The following is a 26,037-nucleotide window of genomic DNA, read 5'->3' on the forward strand; positions in this document are numbered from 1 at the left end:
TATTTTCCTTTCAATACCAGTAGAGTCTCTCATATTCTTCAGTGAGATGGAAAGGATGGCAAATTACATATATCATTTTCAGTTTCAAGCTCCATAGCTTATGGATGCCTTTAAAATGATATTGTTGAAATATCTCTTTTTACTCTAAGTATCAGATGTTGTCCTTTGTGCTTGACTCAAAGCAGGTGTAGACAGGGATATGGTTTAGTGGAAAGGACTTGGGCTTCAGCCTGGCTAATACACTCCACAGAAATCCCAGACCCATCAACTTATCAGGCAAGGGACTTTGAGATAGTTACTTTATCTCTCTGCAATACCTTCATATTTAAACAGGTAACAAAGGAAATACCTAATCAGGTTTGACATATGTTTACGATCTAAAATACTGTGCACTTTACATTAATAGAGATGTATGTAAGGCTAAGTTGCACAGACTTTGACATATGAACCTTGTAGCTTGTGTAATTTGGCATCAAGAGATCTACACAGAATAAATTGTAGGTCTCACAAATGATGCTCCCAGGCTATTAAGCCAATGTTGAACAATTATTTCTTTCAATTCAGAATACTTTGAGAAATTAAAATCTACTCCATTTAGTTCTATTTGCCAACATGCAATAAATTAATGGAATAGAAAGTTCTCATACCTGTGACAGCATATCTATTTCATACCTCATATAAAAATTGCTAATTTCTACTAAAAATGAATATAGCCACTAATTTACGAGACGTTTTAATGTTAAGAGAGACAAGTGTTGTGGAACCTCATGAGTTAATCATAATCTTGGGAGCATTCTTTAGCTTTACGAGATTAGAGAAATTCAACATCAGAGAGAACCACATTCTGCCATTAAAAAATATATTTCTTATTTGCTTTATACTGAATCCTCAAATATATAGATTGTTAATATATAATACTTCTATTAATCTTCTTTTTGAAATTATGGTGGACAAATATATTAGATTCTTCCCAGAAAAAGGTTTTGGATTACCATACTATTAATTTTACTTAGAATTTTTCTTACAATTACTGAAATCATTCTTTTTACATATAAAGTATACATCACTTAACAATTTAGAGATTTCAGCATCGATACCATTTTTATAGATTTCAATTTTGTAAACAAGTTCCAAGCTTCTAGTAGAAATTAAAGTGTGTGCTGTATTTGTGATATATATGTGCCTAACATGGGACATAGTAATAGACAAATAGCAACAGTTACCAAAAATTAAAATAACTGAAGGAAAATTTATGAATACCTTAAGGAGTTTCCCTCAGATATTAATGGAGTTAATTATACTTTGACTTCAAAACTATGTCAGATTTAGCACAGTAGAAAATTCATAAAAACTTTATGAATGATTAAGAATGATTAGGACAAGTAGATACTTTGTATTTATTTAGCTGATTTCTTTTTGCTCAAGTTGTTTGCAAGACCAAATCTAAATTAATTAGCCATTTTCTCTAAGTAAGCAATAATTAGTCTTAGCTGGGGAGAAGTAGGGAAAACTAACCTTGATAATATTGACTTTTATTGATATTTCCCTTCATTTTTGGATCTTGATCCTTAGATCCATGTGGAGGAGAGTTTCTCCTTAAAGTAACAGAAAATATTGATTAGGTTATATTCAGATGAAAGATCTATAAGGATTTTTTATCCTGGAAAAAATACTGTGATAAGTTGATAAATGAAATAATAATTTTCAAGAAATTTTCGCCATTTAATATTTCATGGGCTTCTAGTACTTTCTGATATTTTACTGGATGGGAAGGAGGAGAAAACAATTCGTAGGTATGGAGATACTGAAGATTAATTGAAAAACTGAAGAAAAAACTCAAGTGAGTAGGGTTTTGCAAAGCCTTTACTTTATAAACATTTTTTTTACTATTTTATTATCATTTCTTATAACAAAAACCATACCAAAATTCTGCTCTCTTGTCAGATTTTTGAAGACCATTAATCTGAAAAAAAAATTGTCTTTGATTGTTCTTAGGTGGGAAAAGTTCAAGGTGAATTTTATTTTTTTTATGTTTATTTGTTTTGAGAAAGAGCCTGCATACTCACACATGTAGGAGAGGGGTAGAGAGAGAGAGGGAGAGAGAGAGAGAATTTGAAGAATGCTCCACACTCAGTGCAGAGCCTATCATGGGGCTTGATCCCAGGACCATGAAATCATGACCTGAGCCAAAGTCAAGAGTCTGACGCTTAACTGATTGAGCCACCAGGTGCTCCATCAAAGTGAGTTTTAGATTGGAAAATTTGAAGTGATAAATTTATTATTGTGGATTTGGTGTAATTTGTGTCTAACTTGACTTTAGGGGGAAGAAACATTGAGAACAGAGGATATCCTTGAAGTAATTGAGAAGGAAGGAGACTCAATTGCAGTGATCCTGTTCAGTGGGGTACATTTTTACACTGGACAGCTCTTTAATATACCTGCCATCACAAAAGCTGGACAAGCAAAGGTATGCACATCATTTTCTCCTTCCCACATTGCCCAAAAAAATCACTCTACTGAGAAGTATGCTAACTGCACATTGTAGTGAAATCTTTGTTTGCACCCATGTAAAATTATTTCAACAGTTAAAAGCAAAACAAAACAACACAGTAAGTCTTACATTAAAAAAAAAATCTGTAGTCTTTTGCTTGAGGCATCTCTTTTTAAACCTCTTTTTGTCACTTCTATGGCCTCACTTCCTTACTACCTTCTGCTCTCCTAAAGTTTGCCTCTAACCAGTAAGACACGTGAGGTTTCTGCATGCAGGTGATGTCATTTGTACTGAGTTATGCCATCACCAGGCACCAGACAGAATACTTCAGAAAATAACTGCATATGCCAGGATTGTTCGAAACACAACACTACTACTTTGTCATGCTATAACTCATTCTAAATATAACTCAGTTCTCACTTAACCCTAGGTGCTCAAAGAAAGGGAGATGCAGAATAAAAATTAACCATCGATTTTTACACAGTGTACTTTTAAAAAGCCACTTTGTTCTTAAGAATGTTGAGAAATTATTATCCTGCCAATAACGAGAATTTTTCCATACATATTATTAAATCACACTTAAATTGCTTACTATTTTGAAACTGCATCTTTTTATATAAGTGTCTATAAAAAAGTGTTTTTAGTGTTTGTTTGCCTGAAAAAGGAAATCAGAGGATCAATGTTCAACAGTTACAATTTGTATTTAAAATCCTTACATAACAGTTCTATGTGATTCAGCGATGAAATTATGCATTTTAAAAGGTGACAATCGAATTTTCTTCTGAACATTAACAAGTTATGGGATTAATATATGTGTGAGGTCTAGTTAATATATTCAGTTATTGAAGCTAATGAATAGAACTAATGAAAAGAAATTTAGCACCGTTACCCGCCGTCTCTAGGAATTTCCAACCACGGCTTCCAACTGGTTTGATGGATAACTGTGAAGGTGGTGCATTACGAAAGATATAAAGATAATGTCTTCTTAATTTAGGCTTTAAATGTTAAACACCAAAATAAAGAGAGGTCAATAAAAAATTATATTTTTCGGTGCTATGCGAGTAACCAGCAGTCCCTGATCCCCTTAGTGTACATGCATGTCTCATTAACCTTCATTGAAATGAGGCAGGAAGATAGAGAAGAAAGACCACGGGCTTTGGAATCACAGTCTGAGCTTTAAACCTTAACTAGGTCATTTAATTGTTATATGATCTCAGGCAAATCACTTGACTTTTCTGAGCCTCTTTCACAAGTGTTATTTTGGGACAACAGGACCCACTTCATAAATCCGGTGTTGAGAAGGAAGAATGTAAAGTATCCACTGTATTGCACACATTCCACTGTTTGGTTAGGGAACCCTCGCACCTTCTACTGACCTCAACAAATACAAAGCTATGGAGGGTGGCTCAGATATCTATTTTCTTTTATTTCCCATTTAAAAGCAAAATAAATTTGTTTGCTTAGGTGCCACAGGTAATTCTCATTCTTAACTACTTTGGTTGCTAAAACCGTTCTCTTGGTATTTTTCAGGCTTTCTTTTACTTAAAAAGTATAATAAATGCCTGCCACATGAAATTCTCATTGAGCTTTCAGTCAAATGAAGGTAGGAATGAGCAGTTCCATCTAAATGTAACTGCACAGAAGTGACAGAGACTATGCGAGTGAAATGGTGACAGAGTAGACTTCAATTTATCCATTATCAAAATTATTCTAACACTCATTTATACTCTTTCTTGCTAGACAATTTCCCACATTCCCAATGGATGTTGAGAAAAGTTATTTGAAATGTACACTTACATAGCTCTCTTGGGTGGTCTATGAAGATAAAGCTGAAGACAAAGGCAGAGAGAAAATTAAAGGTGTCAGTCAAAAACGAGTTAGGAAATCCTGGGGAGAAAATGGCATAAAAGAGTCACTGTGAGAAATGGCTAAATAAGATTTAAAAAAGAAGAAAGTTTCCAGAAATGAAGTATGGCAGGAACCAAAATGATCTTGGGATGGAACAATGAAAGTCAACAAGAATAGTTTTTATTTCAAAATCATGTGAAAGGAAAGTGGGGACAGGAATTGCACATATACCAAAATGAGCACACATCATAAATAAGTGGCTTGTTGAGTTATTCTGAACCCTTAGAATCATCATCCACTTTAAGAAACTTCTAGAACATTTATGCCACTCAGAATTCTTAGTTGTGCCTTTTTCCAAAGGTACCACCAAAGGTACCACTCCTGACTTGTAGCCATTTATATTAACTTTGTCCATCTATAAACATGTTAATATATCCTCTTTTGTATCTGTCTTATTTGCTCACTATTATGTTTCTGAAATTCACTCGTGTTGTATGTAACAGTAATTTTGTGGAGATTTTGGTACCAGTAGTTTTGTTTTTCTTTTCATTTCAGTATATTGTTATAGTGTATGAAATAGATCACAATATTTTTGTTTTCCATTCCTTTTTTTAAAAAACTTTTTTTTAATGTTTGTTCATTTTTGAAAGACCGAGAGAGAGCACAAACAGGGTTGGGACGGAGAGAGAGGGGGACACAGAATCTGAAGCAGGCTCCAGGCTCCCAGCTGTCAGCAGAGCCCAACACAGGGCTCTGACTCACAAACTGTGAGATCATGACCTGAGCCAAAGTCAGACGCTTAACCAACTGAGCCACCCAGGCGCCCCTGTTTTCCATTCTAATCAAGACAGATATTTGCAGTTTATTTCTACTTGAGGGCTATTGCAATAAATGCTATACTGAACATTCTCGTATATTTTTTAGGTAATCATTCACACCGATTTCTGTTAAGTATATATACTTAGAATTGAAAATCTTGGAAATAAGGTATACATATGTTCCATCCTAATCAATAAAACCAACTTTCCAAAGGGTTGTATCAATTTGGTATATATGCCTATCAGTAGGTATGAGAGTGTCTGCTGCTTTATATCCTCACCAACAGCCAATCTGATTAGTTTGTAATGGTAATGCATTGTAGTGTTAATTTGCACTTCCCTGACTATTGATGAGGTTGGGATCTTTCAAATGTGTTTTTGCATGAGTACTGTCTTTTATGAAATACTTGTTCAAGTGTCTTGCCCAATTTTATATTTGGTTATGTCTTTTTTATTTGGTTGTAGGTGGTATAGAAATTGATTTTGAAGCATAGAAAAGATACAAGATTTCTAGTGATCGTCTAAAAATTAAAAATAATTAATGAATCAAAAGAACAGTTGATACTATAGTTTTGATTCATGTAACAAATTTCAGATGCTGAGGCTTTTCTTAAATGAGAAGGCCTAAGGTGGTGACAAGTGGGGCAGGCCAAGGAAAATTAAACATAGCATCAGGTTAGAGAATCACATTATAAGGGAAGGTCAGCATACAAAAATAGATCTTAATTTGAAGATACATTTTTATTTTTTCTTTGAAGCCATCTACTTTATTTCATATTATTGGCCAACCCGCTATTTTGGAGCTCTGCCTTACGTCTCTATTTCTAAATTTTCATATTCTGTTACTTGTTTCTACTAATCATTACTTCTTTTCTACACCCACTGAATGTAATTGTTCCCCATTGTCCTTTGAATTACTATCCCTAGAGATTTTAACCACTGCCAAGATTCCATTCTCACTGCCAAGTGAAACTACAGGGTACTCCCACACTCAAAAATGGTTATTTATGCTCATCTGTGTCTTAAACCTGGAAATCCTACATGCACTTTGAAGTCAGCATGCTCTAGTTTGTATCCCCCTAAAATGTCCCTACTATTTCATGCCACCACCCTTCTGGACCTTTACAGGCAACTCTAACATGCTCCTCTTCTGTGCCTTTTCAACCAATCACTTTTTAATTCCATCCTCTCAGGTTTGGTCTTTTCTTTTTTTTCCAGGTTTTTTTTTTTTTTTTTATGTTTATTTCTGAGACAGAGAGAGACAGAGCATGAGTGGGGGAGGGGCAGAGAGAGAGGGAGACAGAATCAGAAGCAGGCTCCAGGCTCTGAGCTGTCAGCACAGAGCCCAACATGGGGCTTGAACTCACACACTGTGAGATCATGACCTGAGCCGAAGTCGGTCGCTCAACCGACAGCCACCCAGATGCCCCTGGTCTTTTCTTTAATATTCCTAAATCAATTATGAAGTTTTTACACTTTAAGAAACAAAATGCCCGTGGGAAATTAGCCAAAAATTAGGAACTTCTTTTTCCCATCATTAAAGATTTGAATTAGAAGCCTTCTGGGATGCAGTAAGCAGTTGAGTAACGTCTAAATGGCATCTCCAGGGCTCTCTTGTTTTTCTTCTTAGGCTTCTCACATCACGGTCACAAGACAGTTGTCCCAAATCCAGATATCACAATTCTATTTAAGGCAGAGAGAAGGAAGGAAGGAGAAGTAGCAGTGCAGCTTAATCTATCCCTTTCATCCAAAGTGCAAAATTATTCCCAGAAAAAGCTAGCAGATTTCTGCTTATGATTCATTGCCTTCTGAAGTGGTAGCTTCAAAAGAGCATGAGTAAAGAAATTTTTAACCTTTATGGTCTTATAGTAGAAAGAAGTTAAGGAAAAGGGGTTGGGAAAGAGTTTGAGTTACCAACCCACAGTATTTCCCATTTTGACCCTCATGGGGCATTTTTTTTTAAAACTTATTTCCTCTTTCCTCTTCCATCCCTTCCTAATTTTTCATTTTTTGCTTCCTTTCTTTTATTTCTTTCTTACTTTATTGTCTACCTCATTTCACAAAGCATTTGAAAATGATTCACAGGAAACTGATTAGGCAACTAATGAAATATAAAGAGAGAATCTCTGGATCATCTGGAGAAATGAATGGACTCCCCATAAATTGTAATTTCTTAATTTGGATTAGGATAAAAAAAAAGGTAACAAATAGAGGTTATTTTCAATGGGAATTCTTGGTATATTAGGTAGACTGGGTCTTGATAACAAATAAATAAAGCCATAAATGCTTTCACTGTGATAGATGTCCTTTTATTGTCATGCAGCGGCCAGGAATTCACTTTCTCTCATGAAGTGATCCAGGTTTCCAATGACTCAAGTTTGTGTCTGAAGTGGTAGCTTGAAAAGAGCATGAGTAAAGAAATTTTTAACTTTTATGGTCTTATAGTAGAGACTTGTATACCCTGGAGCCTCCGTCTGGATTCAGCCAAAGGAATGGTATAAAAGGATGTGAATGGAGCATACGAACTTCTTAAAAGCACTAACCATGACAAAATTTATTTCCTCTTATATTACATTGGCTAGCACATGGACATTTCTGGGAAATGAGCTATATTTGTGCACTCAAGAATAAGAGCTATTAGTTTTGCCACACCTGGAACGGGGGTGTTTTGTCTTGCTGATGGAGTAGGATACTTATTCTGAGGTGCAGGGTAGCATTTGCATTAATAAAAAGTTTAGATAGTGGAGACAGAGTCAGACCTGGTCTTGCGTTTATGTCTCTCCCTTAGTTTATCATAGTTTGGCTGTCTTAATGAACTTACCAATGTCACTTCACTTCTCCATTAATAACTGGGGAAGGTAAGAGTGCCTGTTTCCCAAGAGAATTAAACAAGTTACTATTCTCACAGCACTTAGTATTTAGTGCTTAGTAAGTACTCAAGTAAATGTTAGCAATTACCAATATATGAGAAAAGTCATATTGGAATATCCAATCTACCAGAAAAAGAAATAATGGATCCTTAGACAGAAAGTGAAATATTCAGAATTTTAAACTAAAGACTCTCACTGGACACTTCCATACTGGAATACAAAACAGTAATCTAAACAACATGGCTAAAACTCAAGAGATTAGATTGAAATTTTATAAGGTTAGGTAATGGAATAATAGAAATTGTAATAATCGTATCCCTAAAAAAACTCAATGCTAACTGGTTGTACTCCACCTTCTCTCTTCCATGCCATATAAAATGGCCTACAACATACTGGAACTCATGGTGCCGGGCAGACAGTGGGTGCCAATAAATATTTGTTCAATCAGTGAATGATTGATCCCCTTATTTATCACATTTTTACACTATATTTCACTATACTTCTATGCATTCTAGCATGTTAGTTTTCTTTTAGCCTACTGAAAATTGAAATGCAAATGATGGCTAAAAAAATCTAAATCTTGCAAACCTGCACTTTAATTTATTAGCTTGTACCTTGTCCTGTGTCACTTTCCACTGAGGATGAGTACAAACATCTCTTAGACCTAATCATAAGCTGCTTAAATTATTAATAAATAATAATCACTAGTAGAGTCCAAACAATTTGAATAAAAAGGAATTAATTTTGGATCCAGAATAATGTAAGACAAAAGCCGGAATATAAATGAAAACACCATTCCTAAAAAGAAAGACATAGTCTAGCTTTAACATCACTTAGTAAAATCTGAAACATCTAAACAACACTCTCACATATAAATGATCACCTTATCAAACTATCCATTTATCTTTAAGGAAGGGCTAAATTCTTTTTTTCTTTTTTTTAACGTTTATTTATTTTTGAGACAGAGAGAGACAGAGCATGAACGGGGGAGGGTCAGAGAGAGAGGGAGACACAGAATCTGAAACAGTCTCCAGGCTCTGAGCGGTCAGCACAGAGCCGGACACAGGGCTTGAACTCATGGACCGCGAGATCATGACCTGAGCTGAAGTCGGCCGCCCAACCAACTGAGCCACCCAGCCGCCCCAGGAAGGGCTAAATTCTTATTAAAAACAATTTTCAGGAGACAAATGATTGACCAAGCCTCAAAATTCTGCAGAAAGCTTGGCTGAGATGCTTCTATTATTAGAGATTGGGCATCAACTCTGTAAAGGACAATTATGATAGAATAATATCAACAATACTTGCATGGGATTTGAGCAATGGATCAGCTAGGAAAAATTAGTACCAAATATGTTTGTATATATAACTATAATATAAATCGGCATGTTGTATGAATTTTTATGCATAAAAATTAACCTTTTCCAAAACGGTTTAATATTAGAATGTTAAATATTAATTAATCTTTACTAGAAATGGTAATGAATACAACTATTCTATTAAAGTCACTGTGAGCTCACCTAATATGATCTTCTCATTAGTGCATAAGGAGAATCATGTCTCTATACTCTCTACAGTAGAATGACATGCATTTGGTTCTTGTATTCATTCTTTTTATCAGTAAATATTTAAGTAGTAACTTATAGTAATGGAGGTCCAAATAGAAACACCTAATTTAGCCTGGAGTGTCAAAGTGATGATCTTCTGGGAGAAGATGAGACCCGAGCCAATTCTAGAATTATGGATAGGAATTAACCAGGTAAAATCCCCTCCAGGTACCTAGCTTTGTGTCAGGGCCATTCCAGACAACTAAACAAAAAAAAAAAAAAAGAAAAAAGAAAAAAAATTGATTAGATTGCCAGAAAGCAAATACTTTAGTATAATTTGATTGTACAAAAGATTGGACAGTTAGAAAGGGTATGATAAGAAAGGAATCTATAAGACAGACAAAGGTAAAGAAGGACTTACTGAGCTTTACTATACATCTTGAGCTTCTCCCTGAAGACCCACAGAGAGCCACTGAAAGCTTCTAGACAGTAAAGAAACTAGAATTTGTTTTAATTTTAAAAAAGAAATTTCCTGCCTACAGGAATCGGTAGGAATGCGATAAGCATGGACAGCAGTTAAGAGGCAATTGCAGTTGCTTATACAAGAATTTGAAAAATCTCTATCATGATACAGTTCAACACGGGGGTACCAGATACCAGACTTATTTCATGCTACATGAAATATTTTTCAGATCTCTCATAGAAATCATTTTTATTTAACTTTATTCTCTCAGTCATGTTAAAAACAGGTTTTATATAAATATCAGAAATCAAGCGTCTGTACTGAGCTCCTGCTGTTTCACCCAGATTTGGTTCTATTCACAGAATCCAAGGATAAAAGAAAGACGTTAGTGTAGATATACACATAGAAATAGAGAAAAGGGGAAAAAGGCCAGAGATGAGATGAAATGTCCCATTAACTAAACATCCATTACTTTGGGAATAATGAAGGATTATTCTACTCAGAAATACATAGTAAACTGTATCTGTAGTCTTAAATTCATCCAGGTTGGATCCTGCAAACAATAAGTCAAAATATATTGATGAGGATCAGGACCCAAGAATCTAAAATTTTTGAGTTCTTTCTAAGAAGTTTTCATCAGAGGTTTTAAGTTTTTCATTAGATGGATCGTGTGAGAAAGACAGATTAATTCTCAAAAAAAAAGGGGGGCGGTATTTTGGATTCAAGACATTATTTTAGAATTACAGATCTGGGAAAAAGCAAGCCTCCTCATTGCCAATCAGGATTGTTGCCCCTGTGGCCACTCCCATCAAAGCCATGGTAGATAACTATTTCTCTGGATCTAGCTTTATTCAAACATTTTGCCCCCTCCCCCCCAACTCCAAATGAGATACTACACTTAGGATTTTGTTTTTTCTTTTTTGTAGATGATATGCATTTTATAAAATACTTCAGTTGTCTAAAACCTAGGCTATTTTCTCCAATATCCCATTGTTCACACCACTTGATTAATCAAAGGAAGAGTAATGTAAGTCTTTGTTAAACTGGAAAATGGAAGTGTTTCAACATGAAATATATACACTAGTTCTAATTTATTCACTGACCACTGTAAGAATGGAAAGGCAATTTTGTGCCTCACAGCAAGGAAAGTGCAATTTCAAAATACCTTTAAGCAGAAAAAGAAAAAAAGGTCCTCAACAAAATATGAGAGATTTCCCTTAATGTCCTCTTCACTGTTCCCTCCTTTAATCACTTAAATTATTTATGCAAACAAGATTAAAAATATCTAGCCTCAGGGCCCCTGGGTGGCTCAGTCGGTTGAGCATCGGACTTCAGCTCAGGTCATGATCTCGCAGTTTGTGGGTTTGAACCCTGATTCTGGCCCTGTGCTGGCAGCTCAGAGCCTGGAGCCTGCTTTGGATTATGTGTCTCCCTCTTTCTCTGCCCCACTCCTGCTCACACTCTATCTCTGTCTCTCTCAAGAGTAAATAAACATTAAAAAAAAAAAAAAGAATATCAAACCTCAGTTGAGTGAAGACAAAATGTTCATTTTCTTAGCAAATAATCTATCTTAAGTAAGGTGGTGAACAAAGAATATTACTATCATATTGTCCGTAAAAATAAGCTTCAAGGGAAGAAATTAAGGATGATATCTTCAAGAATTATCCTATGGACTCCTCTGAAATATTATCAAGTTCAGTATATAAGTAAATTTACATATATAAGTAAATCTAGTTGAGAAATTTGCCATGTAAATTGACATAGCAATCACTGGAAAATACCTTATGAAAAATCGTATTTTCATTTCACATCTAAATGGGGCTCTAATATAGGTATTATTGCCTTGTGATGGATAAATTAAAGAGTTGCTTCAAATCCACTTTGTAACAGGATGGGTAGATAAAGAGAAAAGTAAATGTTAAAAGTCACCATGCCTTTGAAAAGACAACTGCCCGTGTTTGGGAATGCTGTGATTAGATCCATGTGTCTGATAGATCTATGTATCTATTAGATGCCCTGCCTCATGTTTGTCCCACATGATGACCACCACACTTCTGCCATTTGTGGAATAAAATCCAAATCACTTGAGCCTTTTATGATTTTGCATATACCTAAATTATCAGTATCACATTTGCCTCTGTTCTCCTTCATGTTAACTTTTTTCAGCTAAACCAAATGTTTCATAGGTTTCTTGCCCAGTTGTCATACTTTCTGTTTCCATGCCTTTATTCTTAGCTTTTCCTCCTCTTAGAATTCCCACATGTGAATTCTGTTCTTCCAGCTTAACCACTACTTGCTTTACAGGTTACAACCTGTCCTAAAGATTTGTGTTGTTTAGCCTTTATACATGCATTCATGGTATATCTATTTTTTCAATGTTTATTTATTTTTGAGAGAGAGAGAAAGACAGACCATGAGTAGGGAAGGGGCAGAGAGAGAGGGAGACATAGAATCCGAAGCAAACTCCAACTTCTGAGCTGTCAGCACTGAGCCCTATGCGGGTCTTGAACCCATGAACTGTGAAGTCATGACCTGGGCTGAAGTCAGATACTTACCTAACTGAGCCACCCAGGTGTCCCACAAACATGGTATATTTAAAAAAAAATCATCACATGTTAACAATAAAAAGTCAAGAGGTTTTATATAAAAATTCCTAGTTTCAAATATCTCCTGAGAAATAAAAAGGTTGGCAATACTGGATCATCATTTGTGTAGAATAAGTGGCAAGGCTGGGTAATAGCTCTGCCCATTAAATGGGATTTGAGCTCTTCAGGACAACTCTTATCTGTAGCTATTGACTCTGGCACTGAAGCCGTGACAGCTGGCATATGTATTTATGCTTATATTACAAGAAAGGGTAAAGTGAAATATTTCTTATAGGCCCAACTCATATACTTCTTGACTACCTCCTATAGAAAAATGTGTGTGCAATCCTTTACCTCCATCATCAAAATTTTCTTGCTTCCCTGTGTCAGGCTAGATCTGTCTTTATATTGTATTTTCATAGCATGATGGAAAATGTATTATTGGCCACCTTTTGCACTATCTTGTAATTATTTCTATGCTTATCTTAAGTCTCAAATTTAGGAAGCTTATGTCAGCAGAGTGTTCAATGACTGATTGAAAGTGGACCCTATAAACTTCACAGACACATGCTAGTGCTTTGCACATAATCTCTTATCTTTCTTTAAATACATACCTGTTTAGCCAGTGGATGAATAAGTGTGTACACATCAGCAAGGATGGGTCAAGCTAATTTTATGGATCACATGCTGTATAAAAAGCACAACTGTGCCCCCATTTAAGTAGAATCAGAACATTTGGAAGAATTATTTATAATGGGCAACTATCCTAAAAATCAAAATATGTTTTGTAAATTTTGAGCTCTTTTTCAAATTCCATTTCTATTCTTTGACACACTTAGGACATGCAGACTGCTCCATTAACTCATTAAATATTAAATGAACTAAATTAAGCTTGAAAAATTACCTTGAGCTATTTTTCTCATCTTGGGTATCTGAAATAAATCAAAGTATTTTGTGTGAGGTCCTTGCCAGCTGGAGAAAGACTCTAAAAGAGAACACTGCCACTCAATTTGTTTTATTTTTTTCCCTTCAGTTTTATACTTACTTCCAACAATATATAGAGACAACAATCACTGCTTTTTTTTTGGTAAAAGAAATAGCAGAAATTTACTCTTGAAAGCACACTCTTTGTTAGAGTAAGACATTTTTACCTGCAAATTACACAACACTTAGGAGTCTCAAGATTTTTTTTTTTTTTTTTTTTTTTGCCTTTTCTGTCTCCTAAATCCCTTTTTCTCTCCATAAGCTGTTGGCTCTGTCTCATACCTTCTTAACTGACACATTTCTCTTAAATTTCAGTAGCAAATTGACTCCATGCTCCCCACCTCTGACTACTCATCTATGGATTTGTCAGTGTCATCAATATGTACTTTAAGCAAGTCCAACTAAAAGGATTAATTTAAGTTTCTACAATAGCACTTTATACAAATGTGAATATTAATAGGCACTGTTGAGGAGGAAAATTTTCCTCTACCCTCAAAGATTGTTCTGGGTGGTTTAACAAGTTGACCTGAGACAGGTTAGCAGGAGAAAATAAAATTTGATTTTGTACATATGAGAACCCTATATACATAAGCGATTCAAAGATAGAAAAGTAAACTGAGGTATATATCCCATCCACAGCTAAGGAATTGGATAGAGGCCTGGAGTTCAATGGGGAGGTGGGCAATTCACCCGGCAACAGGAAGAACGGATGTTTGGTATTTAAATGTCTGAACTGCCACAGAGTTGGGACATTCAGATAAAATTTATCTCTGCTAATAACTCTTATTCTGAGAAAAACTAATTTAGATTCTCTTAGGTAGTAATTAGGGTAAATATTTCTCTTAAGTTTGCAGAGTCTTGATTGCCTTCAGCTCAAAATATTCCACATGCCAAAGTGGCACGTTTTGGGGACACTTGCTCTAAACTCTTTCATAGTAGAATAAATGAAAAGGAATTGGAGAACATAATAAACTCAGGCTGGATGAAAGACTTTCAGAATAAAAACTGACTCTGAAATGAGATAGTAACAGAGATGATAGAGGCACCTTTTACAGAGATCTTTATTGAGTATTATAATTATTATTATTATTTAGCATTTGTGTACGCTTTTGAATCATAGGACTTGAATCCATTTTGGAAAATTAAGTGCTTCAAGACTATGGCAGAGGGGCACCTGAGTGGCTTAGTTGGTTAAGCATCCAACTCTTGATTTAGGCTCAGGTCATGATCTCACAGCTCATGAGTTTGAGTCCCATGTCAAGCTCTGCGCTGACACTGTGGAACCTGCTTGGAATTTTCTCTGTCTCTCTCTGTCTCTTTCTGTCTCTCTCTGTCTCTCTCAAAATAAATAAATAAACTTAAAAAAAAATAAAAGACTATGGCAAGAAGACTTACTAGCTTTCATCTTCTTCCCCTTCATTCCTACCTTCCTCCTATACTATCCAATTACTCCCTAATTATGAACTTCTTTGGCGAATCCCAAGATCAGAGATAACTGGTTAACCTATTACTGTTAATCCACCATTTATTTTTACCATCTATATAGAGTTGACCAACATGCACACACACACACACACATGAACTCACTCACATATACTATAACTTTTTCTTTTTTTGTTGTTCACTTTCCTCAAAGTTTGCCATCAGTTTTTTTTTTAAGGTAATGTTGTCCAGATTTATAACACTGCAGTTCTTTGATTGTTTCCTATGATTTTTATACCAAACCAGGAATGATATTCACAATATTTAAAGACCTGATTGATATGGTGTGGAAGCTGTAGTTCCCCCCAACAGCCATGGAAATGTCACATTTTTGTTAATAGTACTCTTTACTAGCCTCGAAGGGACTTATAGGCATCTGTAATTTACCCACCATGATGTTAATGCCACTGCCTTGGGCATCCACTGGTGTTTGGACATGCACTATAGAGGGAACATGAAGAGACTGGTATGTATGAATGGCCACAAGCTAGCTGGAAAGCATCCCTGCAGTTATCTCCTAGGGATCATGGGACCTATCACTATGGGTGATTACTCAAGTGGATCAGGACAAACATTTCAAGTATTTTATTACTTTAGCAATTATATGAGCATCCCAATGCATACCAGCTGACTATCAGCTCTGTGTATACCCACTAATATCTTGTATAATTACCTTTTCACACTAAAATCTGTTGCTTATTGATGGTCTTAATAATTTATAGGGGTTTTTTTTTTTGATGAAGAAGAAACAAAATAGTTTCAGTCTAAAGTCAATTTGTCTGAATGAATCAATAAACTTATCAGGAAAAAAATTAAGTTATACTATCCCATATTTTACTTTAATAAATAGACAAATAATGAATCAAACTTGAGAGACAGTGAGCTACCCCTTCACCTGGAAATCTCAGAACAGCCCTTGTGTGTATTAGTCCACTGGTTAGAAAAATGTTCGTATTGAGCTAGTGAAGATGGCAAGGAAAAAAACACATAATATTCCTTGTTTTATTGGAGGGATTTTGAATGTATTTTTAACTACTATTAATTGTCCAAGAAACTTCATTTTAAAAGATGTAGGTCTGAATAAATTGCTATGACATAAAATTGCCACAAGAACAAAGGGCTTCAAATAATATTGTTTTAAAATTTAGTATCAGTTTAGAGAACATCTACTGACAATTGTATGACTTTTTATTCATTTACTTATTCAACAATTATTTAAGTTCATGCATATTGTGTAAAAGTAGAAGACAGTATGATTGGAAATTTACTGCAAGAGAGCTATGCAAACAGGGCTGTCAGATGGGATAGAAGAGAGAGTGTGGCAAAATAATCTTTCACAGAGGTTACCTTGTCATCAAAACCTGAGCTACCCATGCAAGGTGAGACTGAGAAAGGTTTTTGCAAATAGAGGGAGGTAGGTAAAGGGCACAGGAGACGTGAAGACTGAACCAGATGACAAAGGTCTTTAAAAGCCATACCGAGCAAAGTGAGTTATATTCTGAAACCAATGGGGGTTCTTTGAAGTGACACAGGGAATCTTGCACTCAAAACTGTGATTTAGCAAGCTTAATGCATGTGGCTGTGTCAATATCAGTGTGAGCTCTTTGGATAATTTTATAGAAATCTGTTGAAAAATATTTTATTTTTATTTAAAAAATTGCATTAAGTAGGCACTCAAATGAGCAGTTTCTGTTTTCACCTATTCATATTGTTTTTCTACCTACTCTTAAGAGGTAAAATAACTAAAATATTAACTGGATGAGTATGGAGAGGGTTTGGAGAACTATGTGTTTTTTCTTTATTTTTAAGATGCTGCCATCTAGTGAAACTTTTGAAAGATCACTTTTTGGTGGTCTCATTCAAGTTTGTATCTTCTGGTCCTTTCCTCAAAACAGTTACATGTTAATAATTTATGTTTCTGCCATCCATGGGGAAAGAATTATACATACATTAAAACATATTGTAAGAGCCTCAAGTGATTTTTTAATGTGGTACCACAGATGTGACTACAGGGCTTTTAATAATGGGATATGGTAGGTGAAGTTTCATTGTTTCTTCATTGTGACATTCTTTATAAATAATTGATAATAAAATAAAAATGCTGCCTTTCCTGTTTCTTAAGTTTTCGAAGAAAAGTTGAGTTTTAAAAATATATATATAAAAAACTGAGTTGTAAATACTGTTTCACAAAAAAAGAGAAAAAAACCCCGGTTTTAATTAGAAATGTTGGCAAGAAAAAAGAGGATGTCAAGTTCAAACCTTTTTTTTTTCTAAATTTAATTTCAATATTAAAATGTATCTTAAAATACAAACAAAAAATCTGTGTGTGTGTGTGTGTGTGTGTGTGTGTACTGAATTTAAACATTAGTTTGCAAACCCAGATTTTGACCATCTTTAAATCTTGATAGAGATTAATTGTGTTTCTTTTCTATCATTCTCTAAATTTATGACATGAATGCCTTTTTTTTTTTTTTTCTGAGAGAAACAAAGTACAAATCCATCCCCTCCCCCACAACAAAACAAAACAAAATCAGATATATAATACTGGTAAAAAACTTTTTCTTCTATGAGATACCAGTTCTGGCCACTTTATAATGAGTAAAGTTGCTAATTGACTCTTCAATATATTGAGTTTTCTTTATGAAACTAATTCTATATGTTAGGGGTCAGCAAATCTTTTCTTTAATGGGCAAGATAGTAAATATTTGAGATTTGTGACCCATGTGGTTTCTGTTGAAACCACTCAATTCTGCTTGCAAAAGTAGTCATAGACAAAATTTAAACACTGAGGGGCACCTGGGTGGCTCAGTTGATTAAGTATCTGACTTTGGCTCAAGTCACCATCTCATTGTGAGTTTGAACCTCGTGTCGGGCTCTGTGCTCACAGGTCAGAACCTGGAGCCTACTTTGAATTCTGTGTCTCCTTCTCTCTCTGCTCCTCCCCAACTCGTGCTGTCTCTCTCAAAAATAAATAAACATTTAAAATAATAAAAAAATAAATGAATAAACAAATGAAACTAATTGTGTTCAAATACAAGGTTACCTTCAAAAACAGGTCATAGTTTGCATCCCTCTGTTCAGGGAAAGTACCTATAATAGCAGTTTGAGGTTATTCTTTTTTTAAAAAAAATTAATTTATTTATTTTGAGAAAGAGAGAGACCAGAAGAGGGGCAGAAAGAAAGGGACAGAGAGAGTCCCAAGCAGGTTCTGCACTGTCAACAGGGAGCCAGACGCAGGACTCAATCTCATGAACTGTGGTATCATGACCTCAGCTGAAACCAAGAGTCAGACACTTAACCGACTGAGCCACCCAGGCTCCTGAACATTAGTTATTTTTAAAAGGTGTTAGAAAAATCTAAAATTGGCCCCTCTGAAATTATTTACTGCAATAATTTCTATAGATAGATGTGTTTCTTCAAAGTTGCAGGAAATCTAAAGTTTTGAAAACATAATTATATATGTACTTAGTAAGCTAAGAATAGAAAAACTCACAGGTCAAACATTTTTGCAAAGTGAACTGTTACCCCCATTTAATGATCAGGGATTTTTTTAAAATTCATGTTTATGTACAAAATTGTCTTAATGTGGAAAGAATCACTATATTCTCAAAGTAAAACTTTTAACATTTTGATTTATAGGAAGTTAAAGGTTTTGATGTTAAGCCATTAAAATGAACTTATTGTTTGGGTACAGTCTGGGTAATATAATTCATTGCTTCAGATTTTCCTTCTGGGAACTCAGTAGAAACAGAGGGTTAGTTTCTAAAACAGTGAATTCTGCTAGGCAGACATACAGAACGCTTGGACAATGTAAACAAGTAAACAAGGCAAAGTCAAATAGTAAGAAGCTATTAGGGTCTCAAGTAAATGTATAGGGAGAACACAGTGTTGAGTCATAAAAACAGCATCATTTTTATTGGTCATCTTTGTGTCAACTGATCTAGGCATTACTTAGTCATAGAGATCCTGCTAAGTCTCAACTGAACTCACTCTTGCATCTCTTGGCCTACTAAGGAGAGGTGGGGAGAGCAGCTGATCCAAGCTGAGCTCAGGTGAGGAAGACTCTGAGCCAGCAGGTTGGCTAAGCAGGTCCTTGTTACAGAGATGGCAGAGAACAAGAGAAAACAAGCCCAATCTAATCACTCTAGTGCTTTGGACTCTCCTTGTATTACATGTGCTAACATTCCATTGGTCAAAATATGTAACTTGTCTAATCCCAGTGCAGAGAATTACATTCTGCCCACAGTGAGAAGAACTGAAAAATTACATGGCAAAGAAGATGGATACAAGGATGGACAAAGAATGAAAGCCATTAAGGCAATTTATCATATCATGTATATACTTGAATTAATTAAATTAAATGTGGGCATGATGTGGGATTCAGTGACAAACTGAAAGCTACTATTAACTCCATCAGGTTAGAGGATATACTACAGCAGAGGTTCTCAAACTTTAAAAAATTTTTGAAATGTTTATTTTTGAGATAGAGAGAGCAAGCATGCAAGCAGAGGTGGAGGGGCAGAGAAAGAGGGAGACACAGAATCTGAAGCAGGCTCCAAGCTCCAAGCTGTTAGCACAGAGCCTGATGCAGAGCTTGAACTCACAAACCAGGAGATCGTGACCTGAGCCGAAATCAAGAGTCAGACACTCAATAGACTGAGCCACCCAGGTGCTTCTCAAACTTTTTAGTAATGCACACATTTTACACTCTTAAAAACCATTGAAGACCTCAAAGAGGTTTTGATATTGTGTTTATATCTATATTTACTATATTTTAATTAAACACATTTATTCATTCATTTATTTTAGAGTAATAATAACAAATAGATTACATATATTTTTTTTAATTTTTTTATTTTAGAGAGACAGAGAGAGAACATGAGGGGGGAGAGGGGCAGAGGCAGAGAGAGAGAGAGAGAGAGTGAATTCTAAGCATCTCTCCATGCTGAGCATGTATCCTGACATGGGACCTGATCTCACGACCCTGGGATCATGACGTGAGCCAAGTCAAGAGCCAGTTGCTCGATGGACTGAGCTACCCTGGTATCCCAAACACATTACATATTAACATAAATAATATGCTGTTAGGGAAACAAAGCTATGTTTTCTAAAACAAAACAAGAATGTTGTACACTTGGCAAATCTCTTTAATTTGGCTTAATAGAAGACAGCTAGTTTTTTATATCTGCTTCTGCATTCAATCTCTTGCTTTATTTCCGTCATGAAGCATATTAAGAAAATCAGTCCTCATGCAGATAGATAGTTGGAAAAAGCAAAAGTATTTTAATAGTCTTTTCTCAGTTAGTTACGACTATTCTTTGATACTGTACCAGAATTTGACAAGTTGTGGTATGCAATGTGAAACCAAATTACTAACTTTCTCTGCTTTGTTACATTAAAATCCATTGTATGGTTTTGTACTTTGAAGAGGTCTTTATCCATGCTTGATATGTAATATCAAACATTGGTTGTTTGAAAAATATTGGTTCATATTTTCCAAACACCTACATATTTCATTATATATTATTTTAAAAAGCACATGTTACTACTAAACTCGTTAGAAATATCTTAAATATTGGGAAGTGGTCATATTCATAGAAGTGGATACAAGTTTTCAAAATCCTAATTTCTCTTAGAAACTTTTTTCTTTGGCAGCAAATACTATGACTTGTTTTCCTTGATTTGACACTCATTTCATTCATTTCCAAAAGAATGTCTATCAAATGCCCAAGTATGAATTACTGTTGTTTGTCTCTCAGTTGCTTTTTCATTAAAAAAAAATTGTTCTCTGTGGAGTAAAGGTGGCTAGTTCAGCTTGTAACTCAAATAATTGCATAAGTGCATTACTTTGAGGTAACCCTCTTACTTCAGAATGTGGTCAAATGTTTTATGCATACTTCTCATGTTAAGCCCTAAAAATATGAGAACTAAGGCATTGAGATTTAAAATTAACTTTATCATTTTTACAGATGTCTCAAGGAGTTTTTTTACTGTTTATTTATTTATTTTGAGAGAGAGAGCATGAGCAGGGGAGAAGCAGAGAGAGAGAGGGAGAGCCCGACACGGGGCTCGATCTCAAGATTGAAAAATCACAACCTGAGCCTCAAGAGTCAGACACTTTACCAACTAAGCCACCCAGGCATCCCTTTCAAGGAGATTTTTAAGCAAAATTATCTTCTTATTTCCCCCTGCAACTAAATGGTTTCAGCATGCAATGACTGCTAGTATAATCTGGTGCCACTGCCTTGATTGTGCTAACATGCCAGCAATTTTCCCATAACTGTTTTTAAAGTAGCATTGCAAATGTCAACACAGTGAAGAAGGCAAAAATGTCTTCATATTTTGAAAACAATTTTGACCTAGAAGATTCTTGGGAATGCCCAGTGTTTTGTGGTTTACATGTTGTGAACCACTGTACCAAAGGATAAACCATATTTATAGTACAGCAGTTTGTCAAAGATTTTTTTAGAGATATTTGTACTTATTTTTTCTAATCATTAAGCAAATTCAAAACTTGTTATTATGTTCTTCCCCAGGGTTGTTTTGTTGGCTTTGATCTAGCACATGCAGTTGGAAATGTCGAACTCCGCTTACATGACTGGGGAGTTGATTTTGCCTGCTGGTGCTCCTACAAGGTACAAATTAGTTAATATGTTCATATCCTTTTATTACACATTGATTGTTATCTAAATGAACAACTGGATTGGTGGCCAGTTTTAACTATTTGATTTACTTTCCTCCATTTCTTTTGTTACTGTTTTTTTCTGACTTTAGTTAATTATAAAGTCATGTGATAGAATAGTATAATAAACAATTAAAATTGGGTATTTCCATCCACTATAGAGTACTAATTCCTTTAATTGCCTGGCTACTATAGAAAAATCATGAGATTTTAGGAAAAAAGCTCCACCCTTAGAACTTAATTCAAATTGATTAGGTTCTTAGGTTTTGGTGATATGCTGTGTCATTTCTACATACATAAAGATAATTCTTATGGTATCAACTTGATATTGATATTTGAAGACAATTTCATTGACAGGGATTATGGAAATGAAACTAATTTTATTTTAATGTAGGTGTTTTAAAAATAGATGCTTTATTATTATGGAAATATTTTTGTAACAAAATAATTGAAATGAATAGGGTTTAAAATTAGATAGACTTCATTGGAACTGTTACCTATTTAGTTGATGCAAAATTTGGCCAAAAATGTAATAGGTATTTGGTCTCAATTAATAATGCTTATGTTTATTTTTTTTTCTTTGAGTTAGGTAATGTAAAACTGTGTTTTATTATAAAAGCTCAAATAATCACATTTTGAGCTGGTCAAAAGTTGGTTTCATAACAAAAAAGTCAAGTGATTTTATTGTTCATTTTTATCATATGCTCATACATTTTAATTTCTTTTCTATCCAGTATTTAAACTCAGGAGCGGGAGGTCTTGCCGGTGCCTTTGTCCATGAAAAACATGCTCATACAATTAAACCTGCGTGAGTACCATCTTCAGATTCTTCTCTGGTGATGAATAAATTAATTTGCATTAATAATATGCTAAATTTACATGAGCTCTTGAAGGTGCTATCCAATAAGAATCTGGATTGATTATAATTATATTACCATTCTATTAACAATGATGCACTTTATTAGAAATAAATGCTTTTTGAAGAGTTCAGTTGGTTGAACATGAATCACAAAAGGGGAAGCTCAATGCTAAAAATGAGTCACTATAATCATGTAGAGCAGATGGTTTAATGCAAAGAGATGACTTATTTTTTTTCAAAATTAGACTTCAGAAAATTTCAGATTCCTCACATTGATGAGTAAATCAAAGGCAACCAGAGCTGTGCCTAATAGAGCCTTAAATGTGGTATGTTATTATTAAAATTACATCTACCTTTAAAGCTAGAAACATTATATGATGGTTTTGTAAGGATTATCTTCTGTCCTAAAAGATTTTATAATCCATGAAAACTGAAGAAGCTGAACACTGAACAACACAGACTGCATAAAAAGCAATACTTTTCTACTTTATATAACTTTCTCAATTTTTAGAGCAAGTATAAATGCAAATGTGATACATTAACAAATTTATACATTTTTATTTGACTAGGGAACTTGTAAGTTTGTTTTTATCTGTATGGAGATAAAGAAATAATATTCTGAAAAAACTCCTTTCAGAGTTTTGTATCAAAGTATGTGTGATGAGGAGACTGTCTAGACTCATAATAGGTAATATAATAATGTTTGATTAGTTTTCTGAATCCTCTCAGCCACTAGCTGAGTGGTGTAATCTTTACAAGAATTGAAGCAGAATTAGTAATAAAACTTGGAGCACCTCACATTTCTGAGGTTCTATGCATATAAATCCAAGAAATTGAAGATGATTTTCTACAGTTCATTTAATCATGTCTAAAATTTCTTCAAGATTTTAAAGTTTTAAAATTAAATAGAGCGTTTTCTTTAGACAGGTATTTTGTCAGGCAGATGTCTTCCCCAAATATATGGTCAGTATATTAGATTTCTCCCCATGTCCCAAATTCTCTGAAAAGAATATAAAGCATTATTATGTTACAGGAATACTATGCATATTTTAAATGGTCTCTTTTTCATTTTTAGCAAAACCCATTGATAGTGTTTTACCTAACATAATTGGTTTCCCTGTAGACAGTATATAAGATACTGCTTGCTTTTGTGTGGAGACTCACTACTCTGATCATTTCCCACTCTCCACTTATTTAAATTGTAATAGAGGATCTGGTGTATCATACCAATCCAAAGACAAGCTGGTGGGTTGGTGAGGGATATGTTAAGTAATCTACACAAATTTTCAAGAATTTAAGCGTTAGCAGCTAAGCTCTGATTTTACAGCACATGTCTGTTGCACTTGAAATTTCTTTTGTCACTATTTGTCCTTCATGGATGAGAAACAGGAGGGGGTGAAGCCGTCATAGTGTGCTCACATGCACTTCGTCTTGTAGAATCCCAACATCCTCTAGACCACTCTAATTGTTACATCTTTGGTCCCAGGAGAAAGACTGTATAGACAGGCCAAATTCACATTCCAGCATGATCACTCGCTGGTCCATAACCTGAAGAATGTTCCTTGACCTCTCAGTGTTCTAGCCTCTATATAAAGATAATATCAGCATCTACCTCATAAGCATGATTCTGAGAATAAAATGAGACGATGCATGTAAAGCACTAAGCACAATTGTGAAAGAATTACATGTTGTCCATACATCTAGGCTAAATACTTTGTCGCTTCACTGTGAAGTTGTATGTCACCTCTTAGACTTCTGACTAGCAGAGATCATTTCTCTCAAGTAGAAAACATAACCTCAGAGGCTGTGGCTTGTAATTTGTAGAACATGACACAGTTTTGTGTCTGTTACCAAGTTCGTTTCAGCAGGCCTTTGAAAAGCTGTGTAAGTTTCCATTTCTTGAATGCTCTTTTACAGGCCTTACATTCCTTACCGTCTGACTGGTTCCTCGCTAATTAATGAGTTGAATGAGATCTTTATTGATCTTCACTTCATACTTATAGGAGAGACATGCTTTTAACATTTTGAAAATTATATGTTATTATCTCTTGTGGCATTTTAACCATCCGGCTTTGGTCTCCAAAGACTCAAATCAGGCTTGACTCATGAAGCCCTCTTTACAGGAAACCCTGTTTGTTGTTAAAGCTTCTTTTTACATCATGTCAGAATGACTAATTCCAACGGTGCCAACTTCCACCCAATAGTGGAATGTAACAGCAATTGATGTAGCAAACGTTGGGAAGTAAACTCTGTTGCTTTTTTAAAGGGTGACATCTAGTGGCTAAGCGTGTTATTTCAAACAAGTAGTATACAAGTGATATTTTCTTTTATGTCATTTATTCTTTCTTAAGAATTTTTAAAGTATATATATTTAAATTGGTTTTTCTTGTACTATTTGACTGTATTTATACTGTGATACTTGTGTAGTCAAAACCTTCAAAAAAAAAGTAAAACAGGATGAAGGTCAAAGTTAAATTAGGGGCATTCTAAGTGTGTGGTTAAACAGAATGCATAAATGTTCATCAAGGGTTGGAAAAAGGGCATTATGGGAGTGACTGACCCACCTGGTGTAGACAGTGGATACCAGAATATGTAACCCTGAATTCTAAAGTTTAATATTCAGTATATAACTTTGAAATATATTTTATATGTTTCCATTAGCAACTGGTAAATTACATCTGTACCAAGAAGTTGCACTTCTGGTTTTTTTTGTTGTTGTTGTTTAAATAGGCATTTTGGCCATTTTTCAGAACATATGACCTAAGACTTTTTCCAAAAACCTTTTGCCAATAAAGAGAAAGAGTACAGACTATCGTCAATCCACTGCATTAAGCATCATAACGTTATTCTCAAGTAAAACTTGACCTTGTCCTAGTTTATCATCACCTTTTCTCATTCCAGTGTCATATTCTAAACTTTGTCTATAGCTAAGAATTATTCTAAATTAGAACTAGTTTTGAGTAAATGCCATCTTGTTGGGTTTTTTTTCCTTCAAGGCTGACTTCAACTCAGTCTATAAAATTAATAATTATTGCTCTGAGATATAAAGTGCAACACTTTTAACTATAAGAATTTGAAGATCAGGGGTGCCTGGGTGGCTCAGTCGGTTAAGCTTCTGACTTCAGCTCAGGTCATGATCTCACGGTCTGTGAGTTCGAGCCCCGTGTCAGGCTCTGTGCTGACAGCTCAGAGCCTGGAGCCTATTTCCGATTCTGTGTCTCCCTCTCTCTCTGACCCTCCCCTGTTCATGCTCTGTCTCTCTCTGTCTCAAAAATAAATAAATGTTAAAAAAAAAAAGAATGAAAAAGAAAGAATTTGAAGATCAGAAATGCATCACTAAAAAAGGACTTAAATACATTGAATTTTTTTAACTTTATAAATGTTGACTTTTTTGGTACACTTTAGATCAGT

General features: G+C 34.8%; 1 protein-coding gene across 4 annotated transcripts in view; it reads left to right on the top strand.

The window, feature by feature from the left end:
- Positions 1 to 26,037, top strand: part of KYNU (kynureninase) — a 115,356-nt gene that overhangs the window by 44,879 nt on the left and 44,440 nt on the right. For all 4 annotated transcript variants that reach the window (XM_053214986.1, XM_053214987.1, XM_053214985.1 and 1 more), the window contains exons 8-10: positions 2,321 to 2,467; positions 21,622 to 21,720; positions 22,502 to 22,575. In XM_053214986.1, coding sequence (XP_053070961.1) covers positions 2,321 to 2,467; positions 21,622 to 21,720; positions 22,502 to 22,575 — 320 coding nt within the window. The remainder of the gene's footprint in view (positions 1 to 2,320; positions 2,468 to 21,621; positions 21,721 to 22,501; positions 22,576 to 26,037) is intronic.

The sequence above is a fragment of the Acinonyx jubatus genome, chromosome C1, assembly GCF_027475565.1.
Source record: "Acinonyx jubatus isolate Ajub_Pintada_27869175 chromosome C1, VMU_Ajub_asm_v1.0, whole genome shotgun sequence".
Lineage (NCBI taxonomy): Eukaryota > Metazoa > Chordata > Mammalia > Carnivora > Felidae > Acinonyx > Acinonyx jubatus.